Raw genomic sequence first — 26,877 nt, 5'->3', positions numbered from 1 at the left:
GGGCCATGAGCTGCCTGGCTGCACCTGCTCACAGCAGCCCTGTGCTGCTGTGCTCCTGGCAATCAGGGCCAGGAGCCTCCTAAATCCCCTCAACCAGCCCAGCCTGCTCCTCAGACAGTCCCCACAGCTGCCACCAGCACCGCTGTGTGCCAGGCACCTGCACCACACCCAGTGAGGGCACAGAGAGCCCAGCCCTTCCAGGGAATGTTCTGCCCAAAATCTGGGTTGAGAGCTGCCTGTGGAGACGTGGTGAAGGTGAGCGGGGCCAGGGAAAGAGAGGGAAAAGAGGGAATTTTACCACTGCGAGGTAAAATCGACGAACTCTGCTGAGAACCTCTCTGCTGGGAGCTGCGGCGACGGCTCCTCCACCACCTGCTTGAGCTGCTGGAAGGGCGTGCCCCAGGAGTCGTAGGGGAAGCGCAGGATGGCCAGCTCGATCTGCACACACAGAGCCCACGCCTCAGGAGAGGGGGGGACACCCCACAGCCCGCCCACCCCACGGATTTGAGATGGCTGCGTGCCCGCCCGGGGTGTGTTTGTGTAGGCTCCACACAAAGGGGGGTGTTCAGCCTGGAGATGGGAACATTCCAAGGAGATCTTAGAGCCCCTTGCAGTGCCTAAAAGGGGCACTCCAGAAAGGAGGGAGAGTGATATTTTACATGGGCAAACAGTGATGGAAGAAGGGGGATTGGTTTTCAACTAAAAGAGGTGAGATATCAATTAGATATTAGGGGGGAATTGTTCCCTGTGAGGGTGGCGAGGTACAGGGTGCCCAGAGCGGCTGTGGCTGCCTCTGGATCCCTGGAAATGTCCAAGGCCAGGCTGGACAGGGCTTGGAGCAGCCTGGGACAGTGGAAGGTGTCCCTGCCATGGCAGAGGGTGGAATAAAATGGTTTTTAAGGCCCTTTCCAACCCAAACCATTCTGGGATTCTACGATTTCCTCACCCCACCTGGCCACAGCATACTGCTTCTCCTCCCCCAGCAAACAGGAGAGGCTGGAGGAGCCCCAGCAGCTGCACAGGCAATCCCTGGCACCCCCGTGCCAGGATCCCCTGGGCAAGGCTGGCACCTCAAGCCAGCCCCACCCTGCACAGGGTAACAGCGCTGTAGAACCACTCCGGGAGCAGATGGATTCCCCCAAAACACCGCCTGGGAGCCGCCCCCGTCCCTGCTCTCCCGAGGGGGCCTCTGTGGATGGCTGAGTGCTGGGAGGACTTTCTGTGCTGGGAATCCATCATGCCTTAGCCCATGCTGCCATCTCCCGGCAGCTGCAGCCTCCACATCCCACAGCAGCCAGGAGCTGGCAAAGCAGCTCCCTCCTCCTTCCCTCCAACCCTGGGGCACCTTCCTGAGCTCTTCCCCTTCCCACCCCGTGCCACCAGCATCGCTGTGGGGAGGAGAATGAACCCGTGAGGCACACCGAGCCTCCCTGGTGGCCCTGGCAGCCCCCAGGTGACCCTGCCACGGTCATCCCCAGGTGACAGCCCTGCCAGCCCCCAGGTGACAGCCCTGCCAGCCCCCAGGTGACCCTGCCACGGTGATCCCCAGGTGACAGCCCTGCCAGCCCCCAGGTGACAGCCCTGCCAGCCCCCAGGTGACCCTACCACGGTGATCCCCAGGTGACAGCCCTGCCAGCCCCCAGGTGACCCTGCCACGGTGATCCCCAGGTGACAGCCCTGCCAGCCCCCAGGTGACCCTGCCACGGTCATCCCCAGGTGACAGCCCTGCCAGCCCCCAGGTGACAGCCCTGCCAGCCCCCAGGTGACCCTACCATGGTGATCCCCAGGCTCCAGATGTCGGATTTGACGCTGTATCCCTTCTGGTTCAGCTCCGGGTTAATTCTCTCAGGCTGCCAACAGAGACAAAGGTGGGTGAGGAGCAGGGATGCCCCCAGTGCCCTGCCCACGCCCAGGGTGGGTCTCTCAGGGTGGCAGCACAGCCCCCCTTAGCCCACACCGCCACCTGGCCCTCCTGGCTGTGCTGGCTCCCCATCCTCACCAGAAGGGCAGGCAGTGACATGGGTCACCAAAACAGGTGGCACCTGCACCAGGGGCTGGGCTGGTGGGGCTGACCTGGCACAGCTGGCACAAAGGGGCTGACAAGCCCCAGCTCTCCAGGACTGTTTGCACCCTGGTCAATGCTCCACGAAGGGTGAACCCTGCACAGCAGCTCCCAGGAGCAGCCCGAGGCACCCAGGGTGCTTTTCCTCCCCACGCTAAGCACAACTCTCCCCACGGGGCAAAAGGCAAACAGGGAATGGGGAGCAATTCCAGAGCCTTCCCCAAGGGCACTGGCAGGCGAGAAGGCAGCAGGAAGCCGTGCCCAGGAGATGTGATCTGAGCCATGAGATCTGCCTCCCCTCCCAAGGGGATTGTGTCCCTTCACTTCAGGGCTACCCAAAGGAATCCCCAGGATAGGTGCTGGAGGCTGATCCTTCCCCCCGGGCTCACGTTCCTCTGGCTGCTCCCCACGCAGCTTCTCAACTTACAGCCATGTAGGGTTTGCATCCTGCATCCATGGTTTTAGCAACAGAGTCAACGAGGTAACCGCTAATCCCAAAATCGCACATTTTCACCTGCCCCTGCGTATTGATCAACACGTTAGAGGGCTTTACATCTGCAAGAAGGAACACAGACCACAGTCACTGTCACCTGGGGCTGCCTGGGCCAAGCCACAAGCAGCCACAGAGGGTTCTATCAGCAGAGGGCACAAGGAGCCCAGCAGAGCTCCAGGCGTGCCAAAAGCCCGCTGGCCGCGGCTGCGGCGCGTTCAGGTGACAGCCTCATGGCCTGCCCTGTGTCCTGCAGTGCCCCTCCAGTGACACGCTCCCCTCCCCGCTTTAGGGCAGCAGGAGGTAACTCTGCACGCCACCATCACAGCCCACTGCTCGGGGAATGGCCACAGGCAGCAGGGAGCTCACGGGGGCAGCGCTGCGGGGCTGGGGTCATTCTGTGGGTGGTTCTGTGGGGTGATTATATGGGGTGATGATCCTTTGGGGTCATTCTGTGGGTGATTCCATGGGGTGATTCTGTGGGGTCATTCTGCGGCTGATTCCGTGGGGTCATTCTGTGGGCAATTCTATGGGGTGATTCTGTGGGTGATTCTGTGGGGTCATTCTATGGGGTGATTCTGTGGGGTGATTCTGTGGGTGATTCTATGGGGTGATTCTGTGGGTGATTCTGTGGGGTCATTGTATGGGGTGATTCTGTGGGGTGATTCTATGGGGTGATTCTATGGGTGATTCCATGGGGTGATTCTGTGGGGTGATTCTGTGGGTTATTCTATGGGGTGATTCTGTGGGTGATTCTGTGGGGTCATTCTATGGGGTGATTCTGTGGGGTGATTCTATGGGGTGATTCTATGGGTGATTCCATGGGGTGATTCTGTGGGGTGATTCCATGGGGTGATTCTATGGGTGATTCTGTGGGGTGATTTTGTGGGGTGATTCCGTGGGGTGATTCCATGGGGTGATTCCATGGGGTGATTTTATGGGGTGATTCTGTGGGGTGATTCTATGGGGTGATTCTATGGGGTGATTCTGTGGGGTGTCTGCAAAGGGCTGGAGCTCTGGCAAGGCCCCGTGGGTCTGGAGTCATGCCAGCAAAAGGAAAAACCCGTGGGGGAAGGATGTGGGGCAGGAAAGGGTGAAAGGGCTGCAGGGGAAGGAGAGAGCAATAAACTGAGACAAGGATCAAAGGGTCAGAAACTCTGATTTTAAGGGTACAAAGCCTGACTGCAACGTGAGCAGCAGCAGGAGAGTGGGAGCTGCACACCCCGTGGAAATCAGGCCAGAGTCTCATCCCTCTCTTACTGCCAGATTTCTCTTCCCATGGTGGCTCTACAAATCCCTGGTGTGTTCATCAGGCTCGTGAGGGCAGCTACAATCCCCAGCAGAAAGGGGAATTAAGGCACCCAGAGGTGCCAGGAGGTGATACCCAGGAGAGGTGTTCTCCTGCAGAGCAGGGAATTGCTCTCTGAGGCTAATCCCAAATGGAATTCCAGCACAGGTGACCCTGCTTTCTCTGGGATGCTCCAAAGGGAGCAATCCTTTCCCTGCTGCCACCCAGAAATAACAGGTCACTTCCTGAAGATCCTCAGTCTCCACATAATAAAGAATTAAATGGAAGAGCTGAAACACCCTTTGAAGGATGCCAGAAGCTGTGTTTGAGTCCTGCTTATTAGAACTGTGGGTTTGCAGCTCGTTAACACCTGCTCTCTAATCAGCATTCTGCAATCAGGTATCCAAAATCCTCTCACCCATCTGTCACTGCGCTGAAATAAGACAATTTTCAGTGGCAATCAGACCAGTACACACAGAAACCCAGCAGCCAAGAAGGGCTTTCCACCTCCTGTAAGTGATACAGAAGGCAGAAACTCAAGCCCCAGGCACAGGAAGAATACAGCCAGTGCCACTCCTGCTCCAGCTGAACTCTGCTGCTTCCCAGGCACTCACACCCTCCAGGGAGGGCTCCTTCCTCCTCAGGACCAATTGAAAACGACCCTTTAAAAATAAAGGTGTCAAGCAGCAACTGCAGATTTGTTTCTGAGTGTGCTCACAGCAGCTCTGAGATCATCAGAAGAGTTTAAGGGGGGAATTCATTATTATCTGAGGCTGTTTTAGGTGTCAGACTGCTCTGCTGCACTGGTGCTCAGGGAAGCTCAGGGAAGGGGTGAGGATGGCTGGAGCAGTGCAGGAGGAAGAGGCTGGCAGGGAGATCCCTTTTGGAGTTTTAGATATAAAACTTACACACTTTATATATATAAAACTTTATATATATATTACTATATTCTAAAACCTTAAATTCTGAGTTTCCCACCCTGTGATTTTACACACTTCTATCCCAACTCCACACCCACAATCCCAGTTCTATCATTCCATTTTGGAAGCTTTTTTTATGGCCACAGGTTAAATGCAGTGTTCTCCTGGGGGTCAGTGCCTGTCAGCACAGAAAGTCTGGAATTCTCAGCAGCAGCCAGGGTTCCAACATCCCCTGTCACTGCACATCAGCACAGAGCCATGGAGCTGGGGGACAAACCTGGGCACAGCCTGCTCCAAAGCTTCCAAGGAGAAAGGGGGGAAAGCCTGAATTTCAGCCAGACTGAACTGAATGAAGACAGAATGAATTTCATGGGTTTAGGGTTTAGGTCATGGGTTTAGGGAAACAGCCCCTCCTTCCCCTGCCAGCCCCTTCTCCTCCCCTTCAGGGAAACACTGGGAGCAGCAGATTTTCAGGAGCAAACCGCAGCCATCTCCTCTGCCTGGGTTTTGCTACAAGTCATGAGATGCTGGGGAGTATTTCTGCTGTCAGAGGCTCACTTTATCTCAGGTATTTTGGGGGCCCTTGCCAGGCTGAGAGCAGGGCAGTGTGTGCCTGGCACTCACCTCGGTGTATCACGGAGAGCTTACTGTGGAGATGTTCTAGAGCTTTTACAATCTGAAACGACAAATCCAGAGTCAATCACAGCTGGCAGCACCACGAGGAGGAGAAATTGATGCCTGGCTTCACCCCCAGACCCACCAGGAGGGCAGGGAAACCACATCCCCCCCTGAGTCCTGCACCCTGCCAGCAGCCTGAGGTGGTGGTGGGTACCCAGGAATCTTCCTGGGGGCTCCAGGACCCCGATGAGAAGGGAGAGGAGCTGCAGGAGCCTCCCCACATCTCACACAGGGCCAGCTCTCCATCGTGTGTATGCATGGGCACACTCATGGCTTATAAAGAACATCACCTCAGACCAGACACGGGAACAGCCACACGGGCTGGCACATGGACCACCCTCTTCCTGCTGCACACAGAGCAGGGAGCCCGGGTCAGGCAGGACTTGCCTTAGAAGAGAAACCCCTTTCCTTCCCCCCTCACCCTGCTGCTACTCACAGAGACTGCGATTTTCCCCAGGATGTCCTCGGGAATCGTCAGGCCTTTGTCAATGACATGTTTGTAGAATTTGTCCAGTGAGGTATCCATCAGCTCCATGCAAATCCACACATCTCCCTGGAGAGTAAAGCAAGCAGATACCCAGATATTTGAACAAAACATCTTCTCTTCCTCTCCTCTCCTCTCCTCTCCTCTCCTCTCCTCTCCTCTCCTCTCCTCTCCTCTCCTCTCCTCTCCTCTCCTCTCCTCTCCTCTCCTCTCCTCTCCTCTCCTCTCCTCTCCTCTCCTCTCCTCTCCTCTCCTCTCCTCTCCTCTCCTCTCCTCTCCTCTCCTCTCCTCTCCTCTCCTCTCCTCTCCTCTCCTCTCCTCTCCTCTCCTCTCCTCTCCTCTCCTCTCCTCCCCTCCCCTCCCCTCCCCTCCCCTCCCCTCCCCTCCCCTCCCCTCCCCTTCCCCTTTCCTCCCTTTTCCCTCTTCCCTCCCCTTTCCCCTTTCCCTCTTCCCTGCCCTTCTCCCTTCCCTTCCCTTCCCTTCCCTTCCCTTCCCTTCCCTTCCCTTCCCTTCCCTTCCCTTCCCTTCCCTTCCCTTCCCTTCCCTTCCCTTCCCTTCCCTTCCCTTCCCTTCCCTTCCCTTCCCTTCCCTTCCCTTCCCTTCCCTTCCCTTCCCTTCCCTTCCTTTCCCTTCCCTGTTTTTTAAAACCCATTCAGAGCTGTCCTGGGCTCTCTTTTCCCTGCTCTGGAATTCAGTGCTGTGCACATTCCCTACCATTTAGGGCGTGCTCTTCCCAAAGCAGAGCCACAGTGATTTAGGAGCCCAGAAAGTTATCAGGAACTGAGGTTCCCAATGCCCAGCCAGGAAAAATTCAGCTCTTCAATAAATCCTCCTTTCCAGAGCTTTCCACACTTTTCCTCCACACAGATGAAACCAAGCCAGGGCAATTTTAGCACTTTGGGACCAGGCTGTCCCACACACAGCCACGGGACGTGACACCCCTTAGGCCAGGACTGAGCAAACCCCCGTGCCCAGGTGGAGATGAGATCCCTGGCACTTGCAGGAGCAGGAACTGTGCCCCGGGAAGCCTCACCTCTCGGAAGAGTGCCCCGTAAAAGGTGACGGTGAAGGGACAATCCACCGTCCTCATGGAGATATCCAGATCCATCAACAGCCTCTTCTGCTCCTGGCTGTTCACCGTGGCTCGGATCCGCTGCAAGGCAGAGAGGGTCAGGCGCTGCCCCAGGCCTTGGCACCACACCTGGACCCTCCCACAGCCCTCGTGCCACCCTGTGAGTTTGCTGGCCCCAAGTTGGGCAACTCCCTGGGGGCTCCCCTGGCAGGGGAGACCCTCCTGGAGCAGTTCTGTGTCAGGAACCAGAGAGGAGTTGGACTTTTTCGGTCTTCAGCTTCTGTTTATTGTTATCTTATCAAAACTTCAGCACTGTCTGCACCAGACTCTGCGTGCAGGAAAAACAGCACAAAAAATGGCCAAAAATCTCTTGTTGCAAGGCCTTTTAAGTCTAATCAAAAACTAAGCTACCCAATTAAGAAGTGACACCTCAATTATTTCCCTTTCTAACCCAATAAATTACCCCTAAAGACCTGCAAATTTTTTCTACCCAATTACAAGATATTACCTAAACCCAAGAAGAAAGAGGAAGAAGAAGAAAGAAGAAGGGAACTCAAGACAACACCCTATATCCTCCATCTTGAACCCATCTATAACAGCCTAAGAATCCTAAAACCTAAATTTCTCATCCATGTGACACACTCCACTACTCTCTACAATCGCTACAATCTATTTCACACTTTTGTGGTTTCTGGTTTACCTTTGGAAGTTTTCTCCATGAATGAGGGTCAGAGTCAGTGCTCCCCTGGGGGTCAGGACACCCCAGAGCAGAGAGAGAAATATTCCTGGTGCCCTGGGTTTCCACACCACCCCTTTGTCACCACCTTTGTCACAGGCACATCCCCAGCCCAACACCCATGGGATATTTAAAAGGATATTTATGTTTTTGATCCAATCCTTAAATATTTTGTCTTACGGACTCATGCTGCAGTGTGAGCTTTCTTAGCCAATCACGTTATGACACACAAACCTACAGTGCTGCATTCTGAACTCCTTGTTCACCTTTGTAACTACTTTTATTTTTTCTATACCTTGAACTCTAAAACTCTAAACTTTCTTCTTCTTAACTTAATGTGTCTCTGCTTTAAACTATAAATCCACATTCTCACCTCTAGCACCTAAGTTGGGAAGCCCTTTCCAAGGTCACAGATAAAATCCTGGGTTTAATTCTAAGCTTTGGTGCAGGAGCACCCAGGGGTTTTCTCACCACTGGTGGTTTTGCTCTTCCCTGCAAACACCACTCTTTATGCAAGAGCCAAAAGAAAGAAGTGGCTTGGAGAAGAGAAAGGAGCAGGAAAATTCTGGGCTGGTGGAAAGCTGGGATTTTTGGAGTGCAGTTCTGTTCCATCAGCAGGTTTTGGGCACAAGAGAAGCCTCCAGAGCCCGTGGGCTCCCCATGGCTTTGGAAGAGGGGCATTTCCCAGTCTGCCAGGAAGAGATGTCCCTGATGTGAAATACCTGGAGAGCCTCAGCTGCCAAACACCACAGCAGGGCAGGCACAGGTCACACACACCCTGCAGGCTCCCTGGCCAAAGCCACCTGAGCAGTTCTGGGACAGAATCAAACTGCTCAGCATCACAGGGAGCCTGAATGCTCCTGCCACGCCCAGCCGAGATCCTCCATCACCCCCAGAGAGGCCTTTGGCAGTTTGGTGAACACCAAAGCAAACAAAAACACCAAAAGCAGAGCACAGAGGTGCTCACAGCAAAATCCACCCACAACTGAGGAGCAAGGAGCTTGCTCAGAGCTTCCAGATCTTTTTCTCTTACTCTGAAAGGAAACTAAAATTCAGCCAAGCAAAAACTGGTCCTTCCCAAACTACAGTTTTTCCCATGACCATTTCCCTAATCTCCAAATTTATGAGTCTAAGCTGTTGTTATGAAAACTTTTCATGATAGCATCTACAAGCCTGCCATGAGTCAAGATCCCACTGCGGCAGGGAAAACGTGAAAATCCCAACAAAAACTTCCTGTTCCAAGGAGACTGAAAAAGTCCCAGATGAAGAAGAGTCTCTTGTGCAATTGGATTTAACCTTCTTTATAATTACGAAGTGAATCTGAGGGGCTACAGCAGAAAAAAATTTGTAAAATTATATGTAAATATATTTAAAAATATGTAAAAATATGTAAATTTAAATGTATGTGTGTACTTTAGAAATGATGGTGTATTGAATTCTAGGCAAAGAGGAATATTGTGGATAAAGGTGAACAATGTGATTGATGCACTACAATGCTGGAGCACCCCAATTTTAAAACACCCCCCTTTTCTTGGTTAAACCACCCAAATCTCCCTGTTTGCAAAGAGGATGAGGAAAGCAGCAAATGTCAGGAAAGGAACAAGGGGGATTGCAAGTGTGCCCAGCACCCCAGAAAGGACAGAAGCCCCCGAGGCTCACTCTACCTTCACTGCCATGATCTGCCCGCTGGGCACGTGCCGCATCTTCTCCACCACCCCGTACGCACCTCGTCCCAGCTCGGAGATGGGCTCCAGGTCATCGGCCTTCACCTCAAAGTTCTGGGGACAAAAGGCAGCAGCGACCCTGGGTGTGTGAGCTGAGCTGAGCCGGGCTGGGCTGAGCTGAGCCGAGCCGAGCCGAGCTGAGCTGGGCTGAGCTGGGCTGAGCTGAGCTGGGCTGAGCTGGGCTGAGCTGGGCTGAGCTGGGCTGAGCTGACCTGAGCTGGGCTGAGCTGGGCTGGGCTGGGCTGAGCTGGGCTGAGCTGGGCTGGGCTGAGCTGAGCTGAGCTGGGCTGAGCTGACCTGAGCTGGGCTGAGCTGGGCTGGGCTGGGCTGAGCTGGGCTGAGCTGGGCTGGGCTGGGCTGGGCTGAGCTGAGCTGAGCTGGGCTGGGCTGAGCTGGGCTGAGCTGAGCTGAGCTGAGCTGTGCTGAACTGAGCTGAGCTGGGCTGTGCTGGGCTGAGCTGGGCTGAGCTGAGCTGAGCTGAGCTGGGCTGAGCTGAGCTGGGCTGAGCTGAGCTGGGCTGAGCTGGGCTGAGCTGGGCTGGGCTGAGCTGAGCTGGGCTGGGCTGAGCTGAGCTGAGCTGGGCTGGGCTGAGCTGGGCTGAGCTGGGCTGAGCTGAGCTGAGCTGGGCTGGGCTGGGCTGAGCTGGGCTGAGCTGGGCTGGGCTGGGCTGGGCTGAGCTGGGCTGGGCTGAGCTGAGCTGAGCTGAGCTGGGCTAAGCTGGGCTGAGCTGAGCTGAGCTGGGCTGAGCTGAGCAGGGCTGAGCTGAGCTGGGCTGAGCTGAGCTGTGCTCCCCACGTGCAGCCCTGCTGCCCCTCAATTGCAGCCCTGCTGCTCCCCCCATGCATCCCCTCCCCACATGCAGCCCTGCTGCCCCTCAATTGCAGCTCTGCTGCTCCCCAGTTGCAGCTCTGCTGCCCCAGAAGTGCAGCTCTGCTGCTCCCCACATGCAACCCTGCTGCCCCCCTCATGCATCCCCTCCCCACATGCAGCCCTGCTGCCCCTCAATTGCAGCCCTGCTGCCCCCCAACTGCAGCACTGCTGCCCCAGAAGTGCAGCCCTGCCCCCCCAATTGCAGCCCTGCTGCTCCCCATGTGCAGCCCCACTGACCCTCAATTGCAGCCCTGCCTGGCACATCCCCCCCCCCCGTGCATCCCCTCCCCAGCTGGGATAAACCCCCAGCCTTGGGAGTTTAGATTTATATAAAAATTATATCTATGATATAAATAATAAAATAATAAAAATAAATAATATTCAATATAATTATATAATTTAAATATTTATATATATAATTTTATATTTATGTTTATTTATTCTATATTTATATATTTAAAGAATAGAATACTTAATAGATAAATTATGTATATCACATATATATTATAAAAATAATAAAAGAATAAAAATCAACTAATAATATTCAGTATAGCTATTTAATTTATAGATATATATAATTTATATTTATATTATTTCTTTTATAGTCATATATTTTAAATAATATTATATTTAATAGATAGATTATATAATACATATTCCATATATAATATATGAATACTAAAATAATAAATAAATAAACAATATTCAATATAGTTGTCTAATTTGTATATGTATTTATAGATCTATATATTATATTACTATTTCTATGAGATTTATATATATTAAATGATATATTTAATAGATAAATTATATACTATATATATTATATAAATAATATGATAAAAATAAATAACATTAATATCATTATATAATTTATATATGTATTTATATGTCTATGTCTATTTATATTTATATTTATATATCTTAAATAATATAATATTTAATATATTAATTTTATATATTGCATATATATTATATAAATAAATAAGACCGAAATTAAAAATAAAAATTTTATATATATATATATATATATATATACATAAATTATATATATATATATATATATATATACACACACACACACACATTGGAAATACAATGTAAGGAGGACCAGCCAGCCCCACGGTGACCACAGAGCTCATTTCATCCTCCTCATTTCATCTCATTTCATCCTCCTGCCATGGCAGGGACACTTCCACTGTCCCAGGTGCTCCCAGCCCTGTCCAGCCTGGCCTTGGGCACTGCCAGGGATCCAGGGGCAGCCCCAGCTGCTCTGGGCACCTGTGCCAGGGCCTGCCCACCCTCACACGGGAGAATTCCCTCCTAAATATCCTCATATCCTATGTCCTAAAGAGGACACAGTCTCAAGCTACATCAGGGAAGGTATAGGTTGGATATTTGGAAAAAAAAAATCACCAAAAGGATAATAAAGTTCTGGAATTGCCTTCCCGGGGAGGTGGTGGAGTCACCATCTCTGGATGTGTTTAATAAAAGACTGGACATGGCACTCGGTGCTATAGTCTGGTTGAGGTGTGAGGGCACAGGTTGGACTTGGTGATCTTGGAGGTCTCTTCCAACCCCATTATTCTGTGATTCTGTGATATCACTCTAACCCTATTCTTTTCCCTTTTGAAGCTATTTCCCCTTGTCCTGTCACTCCATGCTCTTGTCTTGTCCCTCCCAGCCTCCTTCAGCTGGCAGCACTTTGAGCTCTCCATCCTGTGAGGGCTGGGATGGAAAACACCACAGCAGCTTCTCCCCAGGGAACCACCTTCGGTCTTACTTCATTTTATCTTCTTTCCATCCTCTTCTCCCCCCAGACAATCATGGAAACATCTCCAGGTATTTAAAAGCTTATTTAAATACCAGCTGAATTTTTAAATCGGGGAGGATTTCTTTTGTCCATCATCATTTTCTCCTACCTTTACACAAGGGATGAATTTGCATGGACCCTGCATCCCTGCCTTTCTCCTTTCTGCCACAATATTGTGCAGCCACTTAATAATAATGATGATGATAATAATAATAATAATTTTGGATGTTTCAAGCCTGCCTCTGCCACTCTGCTTGCTGCAAGCACAGCCCCATCAGTCAATCCCTCAGCAGTGGGTGAGGATGAGCTGATTCCCAGGGAAAAAATCCCACATGGCTTTTTGCTGGCACAGCACAAAAATCCCTGCAGCCTGCAGGGAGCCAGCTGGGGATGCCACAGAGAGCAGGGACACACTCTGGGAATGTGCACAAGGAGCCCTGACCAACATTTTGGAGTCCCAGCAGAGATTTGGGCATCTCTGAGTGCCTGACCTGTTCACCAGGAGCCTCTCCAAAAACGGAGCGTTCTCCTCAAAGGAGCAGCAGGGTTTAAAGGGACAGGAGGGAAAGTGGCCTCCCCTCGGGATTGGGGGAGTGTGGGAATGCTGGTGCCCATCCCAAAGGAACCTGGCTGGAGGAACAGGTCACAGAGCCAGGGGAAATGCAAAACAAGGCATGCCAGTCCCTGTGGGGCAGCACAGATCCCTGCCTGGAGAACAGCCTGAGCCCTGGGGCTGTCAGTGGGGTTCCCTTTGGGGCTGTCAGTGGGGATCTTTTTGGGGCTGTCAGTGGGGATCTTTTTGGGGCTGTCAGTGGGGTTCCCTCTGGGGCTGTGAGTGGGGTTCCCTTTGGGGCTGTCAGTGGGGTTCTTTTTGGGGCTGTCAGTGGGGTTCCCTCTGGGGCTGTCAGTGGGGTTCTTTTTGGGGCTGTGAGTGGGGTTCCCCTCCTCTGGGGCTGGGAGTGGGGTTCCTTCTAGGGGCTGTCAGTGGGGTTCCCACTGGGGGATGTGTGTGGGTTTTTTTGGGGTTGTGAGTGGGGTTCCTTTTGGGGCTGTCAGTGGGGTTCCCTCTGGGGGCTGTGAGTGCAGCTCCCCTTTAGGGGATGTGAGTGGGGTTCCTCTCCTCTGTGGGCTGTGAGTGGGGCTCCCCTCCTCTGGGGCTGTGAGTGGGGTTCCCCTTTTGGGGCTGTGAGTGGGGTTCTTTTTGGGGCTGTGAGTGGGGTTCCTTCTAGGGGATGTGAGTGGGGTTCCCCTTTAGGGACTGTGAGTGGGGTTCCCCTCAAATGAGGCTGTGTGTGGGATTCCCTCTGGGGGCTGTAAGTGGGGTCCCTTTTGGGGGATGTGAGTGGGGTTCTTTTTGGGGCTGTGAGTGGTGTTCTTTCTAGGGGATGTGAATGGGGTTCCCCTCCTCTGGGGATGTGAGTGGGGTTCCCACTTGGGATGTGAGTGGGATTCCTTCTAGAGGCTGTGAGTGGGGTTCCCCTCTGGGGCTGTCAGTGGGGTTCCCTCTGCACTATCCAGCCTGGCCCCACCGCTCCTGGAGCATTTTGGGAGCCCTGGAGCCTTCCCTCAGCCCCAGGACTGCAGGGGACAGGTGATTTTCTTGGAGCAGGCATTTGCTCTGCCTCCCTGCTGCACCACGTTTCCACCTCCCAGCCCCTGCTCCAAACACAAAATCCAAAATGAAAGCAGAGCCTCCAAAATCAGGCATTTCAAACCACTGCTGGATTAGCATTTCACTGCATAAATTACCTCACTGACACCAAGGCCTATCTTTTGCACCTCACACATTTCCTGTTTTAAAGTGGTTTTTTTTTGAATTCTGCTCTGCCTTTTTCTCCTATCAAAACAACTGTCCCTGGGTTTGCTTTTTTCCCTGATTTTTTTTTTTTTTTTAATCCAGGTGGATTGGTTTCCATGCTGTCAGGATGTTGCCTCCAAGGCAGGAACATCCACCCTGAGTTCATCTCCTGAGGAGATGACCTTCAATATCAGCAAAGAGAAACATTTTGGGGTGAAGGCTTTAAATCAGCAAAGGAGCTGCAGAGGAGAATAAAACACCTCTGTTAGCAACCCCCTTGCTTGATAATGGTTATTTCCAGGGGATTAGCTGCACCTTAGTGCAGCAAGGAAGGAATTTCCACGGTGGAAAATATGAAGGGAGCCCACGTGCCATGGGAGGCAAAGGGTGGGTGCCAGGGGCACGTTCAGCAGGGCAGTGGCAAGCAGCAGCTCCAGCTGGCCACGGGGCCACTCTGGGGTCCCACTCACACAGCCCTGGCTGCAGGAGCACCAGCACCAGGTGCCACTTGGATATTTATGGCTGCACGTGGCTCACAAGCCCTCCTGAGCTCCCAGGTTGGATCTTCTCAGCTTTTATTCCTCCAGCAACTGCTTTTTTTTCTTTCAGGTGAAATGGGCTGTGTTAATTATAACAGCTGGGATTTAATTCTGTGCCCTTTTTTTTGGGGGGGGGTTGAAGTGAATCCCACAAGCAGCCAGCCCAGGATGGTCTCTGGTCCCAGAGGTCTCTCAGTCTTACCTCCTCACCAATAGAGATGCAGGCTTTGGAGTCCAGATCTCTGGGTGGCCTGCACGAAAGAAAAGGGAAAAAATTTGAGATATTCCCTGCAAAGATGAATTTTCCCTCAGTGACTAAATTCAGCCCCCAAAGCATCCCCTCACAGCTTCGCTGCAGCCTCCTGGCTTTGCAGGATCAACAAAGTCACCCCCAAAAAAGGGAAAAAGCGACTGGAACTGGCATTTCTCACAGCCAGCCTGCCCCTGCAGGATCCCAGAGGGATTTGCTGTGAAATCAAGCACCAAATCTCTGCCAGCCTGCAGGAAAAGTGGATTAAATGGGCAGGAACATCCCAACCTGCTGTAAATCATCACCTCAGTCACACAGCACAGGTTGACAGGCTAAAAACACCCAACCCACAGAAGCAAAGAAAGCCAAGCAGGCTGGAGTTGCACAAAGGGCATCAAAAAGAGAGGGAATCCTTCTGCAAGGCTGAGGAGAAAGGGAAAGGGATGAGGTTCTGTGCCTTCACCAAATGCCTGCCACTCAAACTGGTGGCCAAAGTGCCACACCAGTCGAAACTGGGGGCCCATTCTGGTTTTTATCTTTTTCTTTTTTTAATCTTTTTCTTCTGGCCTTTATCTTTTAATCTTTTACTGCACATGAGACTGAATGATGCATCTCAGATGGGGCTGAGACCCCCTGGGAAATGCAAGGGCTGAGAAATTATCACAGAATCCCAGACTGGTTTGGGTTGGAAGGGGCATTAAATATGATTTTATTCCACTCCCTGCCATGGGCAGGGGCACCTTCCACAATCCCAGGGTGCTCCAAGCTCCATCCAGCCTGGCCTTGGGCACTGCCAGGTGCCAGCCAAGGCTGGAAGGCAGCTGGGCTTCGTGGTTTGCTTTTCATTCTGCCTCAGTGTTTGCAGACTTACGTGGAGCTTGTCTGTGGTTGCTCAAAAGCTTCTTTAGGAATTTTCAGCCCAGGGTTTCTCTTCTTGCCTGCGAAACAAGAAAGAGGCAGAGTTAAAGAAAGGCACTTTTTTGGTTGCTGTTGTTTGTTATGATTTGTTTGAGGTTAATTTGCAAAACACAGCTTGTCTATATTTGTTGACCTCATTTACAGAAATGCCCAGCCAGGCTGGTGGGGCAGACTCAGGGCATGGAGTTCAAACATAAAGTGCCTTTGTTCAGCAAGGTTTCATTAAAACCTTCGAGCTCTGCCTGCCAGCTCGGTCCAGAAAGCAGGCAGGAGCTCTGGCAAGGGCAGGCCACGAGAACATGCAAAGGGAGAGGTATTTCTCCTCCTACCCACATGGGATCCCTTCAAACATTTCTCAGATTTAAAACCATTCCAGATACAGAACTTCAAACCCTGGCAGGATGAAACATCTCCGTCAAATTGCATCTGAAAAGTGCAGATTGTGATTCTGTTTAACTGCACGTTTCATCTCCTGGTCACTAAAGTTATGATGCAAACCCAGCAAAAAATAAAGCAGAATTCAAGTTTGCAGGCTTCAAAGCCATTTGTTTCTATTCACACTGACCAGCCAAGCTTTTCTGAGCTGGAGGCAGCTCAAGATGTGAGGCAGCTCTCCTGGAAAGGGGGTCCAAAGCAGCAGCCACGAGAGCCAGGCAGAGCAGAGAAACACAAGAACCTTTTTATGACCGCACAGATCCAGCCCCATTTCAGCACGGGGGCTCCAATTCATGGAGAAAATAACCTGGAAACATCACTCATGTCACCAAGCCCCAAGGGAAACATCTGCCTGCTTGGCTGGGTAATAAAATCCCTGGTGCACCTCCCCAAAAAAAGGCACAATCATCTCATTGAGGTACTCAGCATTTTTAATCTAACAATTTATATGGATTATTCTTTCTTTTAAGCACGAGTTTTACTCTCTGCATCTCATTGAGGTATTCAGCATTTTTAATCTAACAATTTATATGAATTACTCTTTCTTTTAAGCACGAGTTTTACTCTCAGTTCCCAACCCTCTCTCTCAAACTTCACCTATACATGTCTGAATTTGTTTTTCCTTCTGACACATCAATAGATGCCTGTGCATCCCAGTGCCAGAGGGGTGCTGGATCAAAGGGCAGGCATCCAGGATGGAAAATTGCATTTATGAATCAATTAATCAATTCAGATTAGCAATTTTTTTTTTGGAGTTTTGGTTTTTGGGTTGTTTTGTTGTTCGCGGGTTTTTTTTTTGTTTTGCTTTGTTTTTGTTTGGGGTTTTTCAAAGATTTTTTTTGTTGTTTGTTTGGGTTTGGGGTTTTGGTGGATTTTTTTTTTTTCATTTTTAGTGGTTTTTTGGTGGTTTTTTTTAGTATTTTTTTTCTTCATCTGCTCCAAAAGATGGGATCATGCCCTCTCCTTTTGACAAAGGATGGGGCAGGCTGCAAGAACCCAGCTGACACCTCATGGGAAGAGCATTTATTGGAAACCCCTGTGCACACTCACTGCTGGGATTAGAAATCAACAGAGCTGTGAACACACAGGGGAAAAACAAAACTGAAAAAAAAAAAAAAAAAAAGCCAATTCTCTGCTCCCAGGAGCTCCCAAGCTCACACAGGAAAAGCAAAATAAAAGCAGCGAGGTCATGGAGAGCACAGAGAACAGCTCTGAGTTTTCCCAAAAAGTAAAAGCTGGTGTGTAAGGAAGCAAAAACGATTCTAAAAAACAGTGGAGGAATTCCTCCAGGGAGCTGAGCTGCTCTTTGACCCTTTTCCTCCCAGTTTTTTGGTTGTATCCAGGAGGCAGAAGTGAGGAGCAAGCCCCGCTGTGCTGGATGCTCCAGATCCCCCTTCCTGCCCAAGCTGTGCCAAGTGCACCCCAGATCTGTGGGATGTTAATGGGGAGAGCTGTTCTGGGTGTTGGCACGTCACCCAAAAAAAGGAATCTCAAAAATACAGGTCTGGCAGGGCAGGCAAAGAAATTCCCTGCTCCACTGGCATTTTCCAAGCTGCCATCCCAGCCACCTCTCTGCATCCTCAAGGAAACGAGACAGGCACTGGAAAAGCGTCTTCAAACTGATTTTGCACGTGGAAAAGAAGACACAAAAATCCACCAAACTGCCCATGGAGGAAATGCTTCTTTTAGGGCTGAACTGTCCCTGTGAACACTCGACGATTCACTCTGCTGCAGCCACAGTGGCACAACCCAAATCGAACAAGAAACAGGCACAAATTCGCTCTGTTATTCCCTTTTTTCCATGTTAGCCTTCGTGGCTTTGCTTGCACCACCCCGTGTGGTGTCCCTGAGGCTCAGGGACCTGCTGTGGGAGGGAGAAAATGAACCTACTGGGAATGAAGCTGACTTGAACTGGGCCCAGAACAGGTTGTGCAGCGTTGAATCTTATCGTGGCTCACGAGCGGTGTCAGCGGAACCAGGGAGCAAAACGCCAAACCCAAATAAACATTAAAAGCCTTTCCTCCCGGGGAAATAAAATCTGCATCTTGGGGAGTTTATTTGCCTTGTCTCTTCTTCACAGAACACAATATTTTGAAACTTTGCCATTTTTTGGAAGCACAATCTGTCCGTGCCTCCGAGCTGCCAAAGCACAGGCAGGGTTTAACATTCTTTGGGGTTTTCAAGCAGAAAGCAACAGTAGCTTGAATAAGACATGGATTTCAGGATGGCACCAGGAGGAGGGACAGGAAATGGGAATTGCCATGGCCAGGACCTGCACCTGCAGCACCCAGAGGTGTGTGGATGGTGGGGGGATGTGCTGACTTTATGGTTATTTAATGAATCCTGGGCTGAAATCAGGCGATTTCATGGCTTTTAACTGGATCAGGCCAAACTTCTGAGCTCCTTTTGTTCCAACATGCAAAGCACTCGCCTCTCCAAGCCTCTGGGGCCAAGGTCTGCAAGTGGTTTGCAGGAAGCAGCAGCAATCCTGAGCATGGCACTGCTCTGAAACCAAAATAAGCAGCAGACCCACCCCAGCAGTGGGATGCAGGAACCAGGATCCCCCCTCACTCCAGAATTCAACAGGGCAGCTCACAAGATTGACTTTCTCCCCAAACACAAACACACTTAAAAGGCTTTTTTTTTTTTTTTTTTTAAGTAAAAGAGTATTTGGAAGCCTCAAGATCAGCTCTGTTCAATAGGAACTGCCAAGCAAGTGTCTCTCTGTCAAAATAAAATCCCCCAGTTTGCCAGAGCAGACGTCGGCTCGGGGAGATGACGCCGTATTAAAATCATCTGCACAGGAGCTCCAAATGTGGGGGCAGCTTAATAGCCCACAAAATTGGATGGTACCTGTTCCATGCACCAGAAAAGCAGTATTTTCCACAGTGTTTTTATGAATCATTACTATTTTTAGCTTTGTTTCCTGGACAAAACCACCGTGTGTGTTTATCTGCCGGTCTGCGTCGCTTGTGGCCCCTTCCAGCCCCATCTGACACAGAAACTGAGCTTTTGGAGATTGCAGATCTGAGGAAAGCAGGTGATTCAATAAAGGAGTCCCCAGCTCAGGGACTGAAAGATAAAAGCCACCCATGGCAGGCTCCAGGTGCTTCAGACACCAAAATAACAGCCCAGGGCTCCAGCCTGGGGCACAACCCACCAGTGCAGAGGGGTTTTCCTGCAATCCCTTGGGATTTGCAATAAGGAAAGCCCCAGTGAAGCACCACACACAGCTCAAAGTCTAAATGTGGCTCCCTCTGCAGAAGGTTCTGCTGGTGGCTCAGCAGATGGGATGGTGCATCTGCTCCCCAGCATCCAAAAAAACGTGAATTTTCTGTGTAAACAACCCCTGGAGCCTTGCTGGTCCCTGAGCTCAAGCTCATTTGAGAGCTCTCCCTGCAATTTGGCACATGGAGACATCCACAAGCACTTGACTCAAAAGCCAAGTTTTAAGAATAATTGAGGGAGAAAAAAGCAAGCCTGGTTTGGAGTGATGCTGAGAGACATCTCCAGAACCCAGTTTTGATAAACAAAACTTCCAGGGTATCTGTGACATTAAGCAGAAGCTTAAATCTACTTTCTTTTAGCAAAAAAAAAAAAAATTAAAAAAATACCCCACAGTAAATACTGAAGAAGGTGCCACCTTTACAAAGCCTTTCCTGCAAGTTCCCCCTCAGGATGAGAGAAAACAGCCTCAAGCTGTGCCTGGAGAGGTTTAGATTAGAAATCAGGAGGAATTTCTTCACCAAAAGGGTGGCCAGGCATTGGGAGAGGGCCCAGGGCAGTGGTGGCATCACCATCCCTGCAGGGTTCAACAGATGTGGGCACGTGGGGACGTGGTTCAGAGGTGGGTTTGGGAGTGCTGGGTTAATATTTGGATTCAGTGGGCTGGGAGAGCTTTTCCCCCCTCAGTGACTCCCTGATTTTGGGGTTCTAATGGCAGCAGTTGGCTGCAGCATCCCTCGAAGCTGCCGTGCCCCAGCACCGACCCCGAGTGCTCCTGCAGGGCCTGGACCAGCCCGAGAACCAAACCAAGCCTGAGAGCAAAACTGGAGCAGGAAAAAGAAACCCTGACTCAATGAAAACACATGAAACACTTCCCTGTGAAGGTCTTAAAGCCAATTGCTGAGGGAGGGGAGGGAAGCACACACTTCCAAGGGGCTCCTTAACCTCTTCCCACTGTCAGAGCACAGGGATGGATGCTGTTAACCCCCTTCAATTAGTTAAATATCAATACGGAAAAAGGAAACTTCAACGTTTCACAGTGAAAAGAGCAGAGAATAACAAAGGAAGGGAAGACAGAGGAATTTGCTGCCCACATGGGCTGCAACAGAAAATAAACTTCGACTTCTGAAGGAAAATCCCAGTCTCCAGACTTTTCACTGCAGTCAAAAACTTTTTATGATTTAATCCAAAATAAATGGTTCCTTGCCACAAAAAGCTCCTATTTCCTTTAAAGGATATTAACTAGCTCTGTCTTCACCACAATGTATTATTAAAAATGTGTTCAATAGCCATGTAGCAACATTTCCTTTCAAACAACACTCTTAGGCTTATAACTTGCTGGTAAAATTTCACAGGCAGGAAATGCCTCTTTCTCCCATTTTTTAGGAGATAAAAGTGGCTCATTTACGATTCCTGTCTCTCCCAAGGATTTTTGGTCTGATTTCTTGGAAGGTTTTGAAAGCTAAACGATCTGGTTTTCCCCTATCAGCTGTAGCCTCCGTGTGAGCAAACTCCCACCCCTAAAATGTGGGCAAAATGGGAATGTTTCATGGGTTTCCATGGAAGAAAAGTGAATTTTGGCAGCTCATGGGCAGCTCCCAAGGCTCCACAACCAAAGTCTGGCCTGACCCTGCAGTGCCACTTTGCAGAGGGACAGGACTCACAGCCATGGCTCAGGTGCAAAACTCCCAACCCAGATGGTTCTGGCAAAACCAAGGAACTAAGAATATTTCTTTCATGTCCCAACCACCCTGGAGATGCTGGGCAGGAGAGAGTTTTTCCTGCAAAGCCTTGGTGTGCAAGTGCAAAGGGCTTCTTTTATCCACAGCTCTGCTCCAGCCCACATTTCACCAACAATGCTGGGTTTGATGCTGTGAGAGAGAACTTTAAGCCTTGCAGGACACCTGGAAATACCCAAATCTCTGAGAAATTCACTCATTAACCCTCCTGGGTACAAACACTGAGATATCTCAAAGCAGCACCCAGGGCAGAGCAGGGTCACCTGGAGCAATTGCTGCTGTAGGTGTAGCAACCTTGTATTTAAAAATATTTTGACAGAATGACCAAAAATGACCAAATAAGTGAAAAAAAAAACATTTTTAACAAGTATTACAAATGGTCTCACGGGTTCATTATTTCTATTTGTGAATTCTTATGGCTGTTACCCAAACCATCCTGGCACAGCCTGAGGGCTGGGGACGTCCTGCCACCTGCCCCAGCACCAGCTCGTCACCACTGCCCATTGCTCAAGGTGTGAAGCCTTTAATCCTGCCCAGGTCTCTCCCCCAAGGAATTAAATTCTTCCCCCACACGTGGGGACATCCCAGCCCAGCGTGAGAGGAGCATTGCTGGTGTCCCCACTCAAACACTGCCCACTCCAGACTAAACAACACCCGTGAGCACAGCCCGGGGCTGCAAGCCGAGCTGAAAAATTCCAACACACAGAGATAACAAATATATTCTCAATGAGTGGGCCTGAGGAGAAGCCGTGCTGCTGGAGCTGCACCAGGACTCCTTCTGGCTCCACTCCAGCTGGAATGGAAAGCAAGCCCTCAAAGAGAACACAAAAGGGGGGACATTCCTCAAGCAGCCACTTCTGTGGCCTTGGTGGCCACATCCCCATGGGGCATCTCCACAGTGATTCCTGCACCACCACCTAATGCTTTGGCTATTCCAGCCAGGTCTCATAAGCTCTCAGAGACAAGCATTATACCCCCGATAGCTCAGCTACCTCAGGTGGCATAAAAGTAGCAGGATGGCTCCTGTGACAGTGCTGGAAACAGAAAAGTTTTAATAAGAGGCAAAATAAAAAAGCTCTTTACAGAGAAAAACCGAGCCAGGGTAAGAAGTTCTTGCTCCTGCTAAGAAACTTCACAAAAGCCATTTGCTTCTTTTGTTCTCTTCTTTTTCTAGGGAATTGCTTAGGTGGGACTTTTTGGCTCCTGTCCAATTGGCTATCCTTAAGTTTGAGGTGAAGTCTCCAAGGTCCTATGAGGTGTCTTTTAACCAAATTGAGGAGAGAAACTTCTGGGCTTTTGTCCTTTTTAAGGAGACAAAGGGTGACTTGTTTATTCCATCAACAGGGGGCACATTCCCACATCCACCTCTCTCCCACGGGCTCCAAATGAAAACCCTTTGAAATTTGCCCTTTGGGCAGTCCAAGTGTGGAACCAGGCAATGGATTCTGGATTTAAATGCCTGTGGGATGGAGCAGCAGGTGACAGCTGCTGGTGACAGCGGTGACTGTGGTGGGGAGGCACAAGGGAAGTTCTCTCACCACTTCTGCCCCCGTGGTTGGGTTGGGTGCCTTGGCAACATTTTGGTGAAGGTGCCTAAATCCCCTGTGTGCCAGGGACAGGCTGGGTGAGTGGCTGAGCTGTGCTCACCATCCAGTCTGTAAACACAGAGCTTTAGCCAAGCCCTCATCTCTGGAGAAAACCAAAAGCCAGGTGCTCATGTAACCACCAACAATGTGGAAAAGTGGGTCTGAAAATCTGGTTTAGGAGCCCTCAGTAAGCCACAAAAATAATTTAATATGCAAGAGGTGTTTAAAAGCTGTAGAAGTTTCAACCAAAGGCCAAGGGATGGGATGAGGTGGATTTGTGCTTTATTTCTCTCCTTGAAACCTGAGGGAGCTGCTCTCTCCTCAGCCCTGCCAGTAAGTGGCCAAGGGCCACTGGCTGCTCTTCCATCACAGCAGCTGGATCTGCTGGAAGCAAATGGAGATGCTCCAGGGATGGTGGCGTGTCCTCTGTGCAGGACAGGGACATTCCCCACACGTCCTTTATCTGTGCCAGCCTCGTGGCTGTTTGCAACAACTCCTTGGAAACGGCCAACTTGAGATGTGTCTCCTTAACAACATTTCTGGGCTGCCTGGGGAATGGAGCTGAGCCTGCCACGGTCCTGGGGCCGAGGTGGCTCCCAGCTCCAGCCTTTCCTCCTCTGCTTTGGATGCCTTGGAGCTGCTGGCACAGCTGGAGCTGCTGGCACAGCTGGTGGCCACTGGCACATCCAGCTCTGAGCACACCACGGCCCCACGGTGCCCACACTGCAACTCACACCCTAATGGCTGAATTAAAGCATTATTTATTTTCCTTTCTGTCCCCCAGGAGCCGTATTTTTGGTCAGGCAGCAGGAAAGGCAAGAGCATTTTTATGGCTGTGGTGAATTTTTCCAATGTGTACCAGAAGGAGAGCGGAGCAGGAAACCCTGAAACACTGGCACACCTCAGGAGCAGACGATGCTGCACTGGCATCCCATCTAAATTCCCAAGGCTCCTGAAGAGAAGAGCAGGGCCTGGCATGGCCTGGGCACAGCTGCCGCAGTGACCAGGCACCAGCTGATCCCAAACTCGCCACGGCACCATCAGCACCCGCATGGGAATGGTGGGGATGGAAGTGACTGTCCTGTCCCAAGGGTGCCATGCCCAGCCCCTGTCTGTGCCCCAGTGCCCAGATGTGACCCAGCACCTGTCTGTGCACCAACCAGATGTGCCCCAGCACCCAGATGTGCTCTAGTACCAGCCATGTCCCCAGCCCCTGTCTGTACCCCAGTGCACAGATGTGACCCAGCACCTGTCTGTGCACCAACATCCAGATGTGCCCCAGCACCCAGATGTGACCCAGCACCTGTCTGTGCACCAACATCCAGATGTGCCCCAGCACCCAGATGTGACCCAGCACCTGTCTGTGCACCAACATCCAGATGTGCCCCAGCACCCAGATGTGACCCAGCACCTGTCTGTGCACCAACATCCAGATGTGCCCCAGACCCTGTCCGTGCCCCAGCACCCATCCACGTCCCCAGCACCCATTCATGTCCCTAACACCCAGCCATGTCCCCAACACCCATCCTTGTCCCCAGCACCCAGCCATGTCCCCAGCACCCACCCATGTCCCCAGCACCCATCCTTGTCCCCAGCACCCAGCCATGTCCCCAGCACCGAGCCATGTCCCCAACACCCAGCCATGTCCCCAGCACCCAGCCACATCCCCAGCACCCACCCATGTCCCCAGCACCCATCCTTGTCCCCAGCACCCATCCTTGTCCCCAGCACCCATCCTTGTCCCCAGCACCCAGCCGTGCCCCAGCACCAGCGCTCGCCCCGGGGTTTCTCCGTCGCAGGGCTGAACTCGCTGCTCTGACTCAACCCTGCAACCTGTAATAAACACAGGGCAGGAGAGGCTCCAAACCAAAATAGCAGGGCTGTGCAGGAGCTGCGAGGTGCACCCGGTGAACTGGGGCAGGCTTGAGCAATGCCAGGGTTATTTGTGTCCCAGGCCCAGCTCCGCGCTCCCGACCGCCGGCGGCTGACGCAGGCCAGCCCTGCTGAGGCACCAACGCCGCCGAGACAAAGATCTGCAGCTTTGCTGCCAGGTAAAATCACAAGGTCAGGGCTCCGTGCCTGCCTCAGCCCGGCCTCCAGCAGGAGCAGCTCTGAACGGCACCAGAAGAAAAGGCTGGAACAAGGCAGAGCAGCGAGCTCTGCAAGACGGACTCCAGCAGGTTTAATCTGTGGATCCTGCGGTGCAGACATGGACAGAAATGTCACCAAACTCTGCAAATATCAGGACCTATTTGCCCGCCTTTCAGCAAGCTCTGTATTTCAGTAATTCAATTTTGAAGGTAATTTCCTGATTCAGGCTAATCTCTCTTACTCTGCCCATTTTCCTCTTAACACACCCTGCAAAAGGGCTGCAGGCCGCCGGGTTACTCACGACAATACTGAAACCAGAGGATGCAATTTTTTCTTGTTTATCTGCACATTTTGGTTACAAGAGTCTGTCTGTCCCCCTGATAAGAGTGCATTTCCAAATCTCAGAGGAGTTCAGACCTGCCGAATGCAAAGCGGAAGAGACACTTTTGATAGAGATCAGACGTGGGATCCTCGGCTAAGCCATGCCCTGGAGGGGGCCTGCAGGGACCCTGGGGAGGGGACACGCAACTGATACAGCCTTGGGGCAGTTCTGGAACCCCCCACCAAAGAGACCTGAGCCCCCCTGCAGCTCCTGCAGGGAGCACTGGGATAATCACAGGCTGGAACAACCATCCAGCAGGTTTTGTGGGACACCAGCACCCAGGGCCAGTGTGGAGATGAAGGCTGGTTGTCTGATGGAGATGATCCAACAGGTATGGGTGTTTAGGATCCTCTGTGTCCTGGGGAAGTCATTGACACCTCACTGAGCTGTTTCACGGGCTCCCACACTGGCCTGGACATCCCAGCACCAGGATTCCACTTCCCAACTAGGCTCTGCCCCATTTCCTCTACCCCATTCCTGCAGGAAAACCAACATGAGAGGAAACAGGGCCCTCAGTGCCCATTTCCACGCTCAGAGATCAGCAAAGAGCAGCCGCACGTTCTCTCCTGATGCTAATGGGGAGGTGACAACAGCTTCACCAGACAATGTCCCTTCCCAGTTAACGCCCCTTCCCATTTAAGTCCCTTCCCAATTAACGTCCTTTCCCAGCTAACATCCCTTCCCAGTTAATGTCCCTTTTCAGCTAACATCCCTTCCCAGTTGAAGTCCCTTCCCAGCTAACATCCCTTCCCAGTTAACGTCCCTTCACAGTTTATGTCCCTTCCCAGTTAACGTCCCTTTCCAGTTAACGCCCCTTTCCAGTTAAGTCCCTTCCCAATTAAGTCCCTTCCCAATTAAGTCCCTTCCCAATTAACGTCCTTTACCAATTAACATCCCTTCCCAGTTAATATCCCTTCCCAGCTAATATCCCTTCCCAGTTAACATCCCTTCCCATCCCCGACACGGCGTCACTTCCAGTCTGTGCAGGGAGCAGTGTGGGGCCACCCGTCCTGTTCCTGCTGAGCTGCTGCCAGCACCACGCTGGCATCTGCAGGTGTGACAAGGCCAGCCAGAGCCCTGCCCTGACACCCTGCCCTGGCAGGCAGCCTGGGCAGCAGCCAGCTCCCTCCAGACAGCAGCTGCCGTGCACAGCATCCCCAAATCCATCGTCCCTCAGGTGCTGATGGGAGATGGGAGTGATCTGCCTGCCTCCAGCCTTCAGCACAGGCCACGGGAGATGGGAATATCAAAATCCCTCTTACAACACTTTGGCTGAACCCACCTGGCGTGTGCATCCAGCTGCTCCCACTCTGATGGCCTGGGGGAAAGGGCACAGCTCCCCCCAAACACACAGTGGCATCATGAGCCTGCAGGAGCAGCACCTGATCCCAGGGAATTCCACCCACCTGGGGCAAGGCTGGCCCAGCTGAGCCCAGCAGCACCTCGGGGATCCCACACACCCTCTCCCAGCTGGCTGCAAGTGGGAATGCTCAGCTCTCTCCTGATTCAACACGGCTGCAGGAGGCTCTGGGAGGAACAGGCAGTGCCTCAGGTCCATGGGATGAAGATGGGAGGAGGAGGTGGTGCAAGGGATGGAGCACCAGGACGTGCACACGCAAATTTCAGCCCTAATAACTCCGTCCATGGCCATGGGTGACATGGAGAATCACAAACATCCCCACTGGAAGGGATCCACAAGGATCCCACCAACTCCCCGAGTTGCACAAGCCTTGTCTGTGTGTCCCCTCTGCCTGGTGTGTGCAGTGAGTGAGGAATT

General features: G+C 51.5%; 1 protein-coding gene across 4 annotated transcripts in view; it reads right to left on the bottom strand.

The window, feature by feature from the left end:
• The window catches only part of MAP2K6 (mitogen-activated protein kinase kinase 6), a 66,587-nt gene that overhangs the window by 23,465 nt on the left and 16,245 nt on the right, over positions 1-26,877 (bottom strand). For all 4 annotated transcript variants that reach the window (XM_053994670.1, XM_053994668.1, XM_053994667.1 and 1 more), the window contains exons 2-10: positions 15,596-15,662; positions 14,677-14,725; positions 9,395-9,508; positions 6,956-7,075; positions 5,875-5,991; positions 5,385-5,436; positions 2,490-2,617; positions 1,773-1,850; positions 299-438 (exon numbers count right to left, since the gene is read on the bottom strand). In XM_053994670.1, coding sequence (XP_053850645.1) covers positions 299-438; positions 1,773-1,850; positions 2,490-2,617; positions 5,385-5,436; positions 5,875-5,991; positions 6,956-7,075; positions 9,395-9,508; positions 14,677-14,725; positions 15,596-15,662 — 865 coding nt within the window. The remainder of the gene's footprint in view (positions 1-298; positions 439-1,772; positions 1,851-2,489; positions 2,618-5,384; positions 5,437-5,874; positions 5,992-6,955; positions 7,076-9,394; positions 9,509-14,676; positions 14,726-15,595; positions 15,663-26,877) is intronic.

This window comes from Vidua macroura, chromosome 19 (assembly GCF_024509145.1).
Source record: "Vidua macroura isolate BioBank_ID:100142 chromosome 19, ASM2450914v1, whole genome shotgun sequence".
Classification (NCBI taxonomy): Eukaryota; Metazoa; Chordata; class Aves; order Passeriformes; family Viduidae; genus Vidua; species Vidua macroura.
The sequence above is the reverse complement of the archived record's forward strand: the minus strand, read 5'-3'. Positions and strand labels throughout refer to the sequence as shown.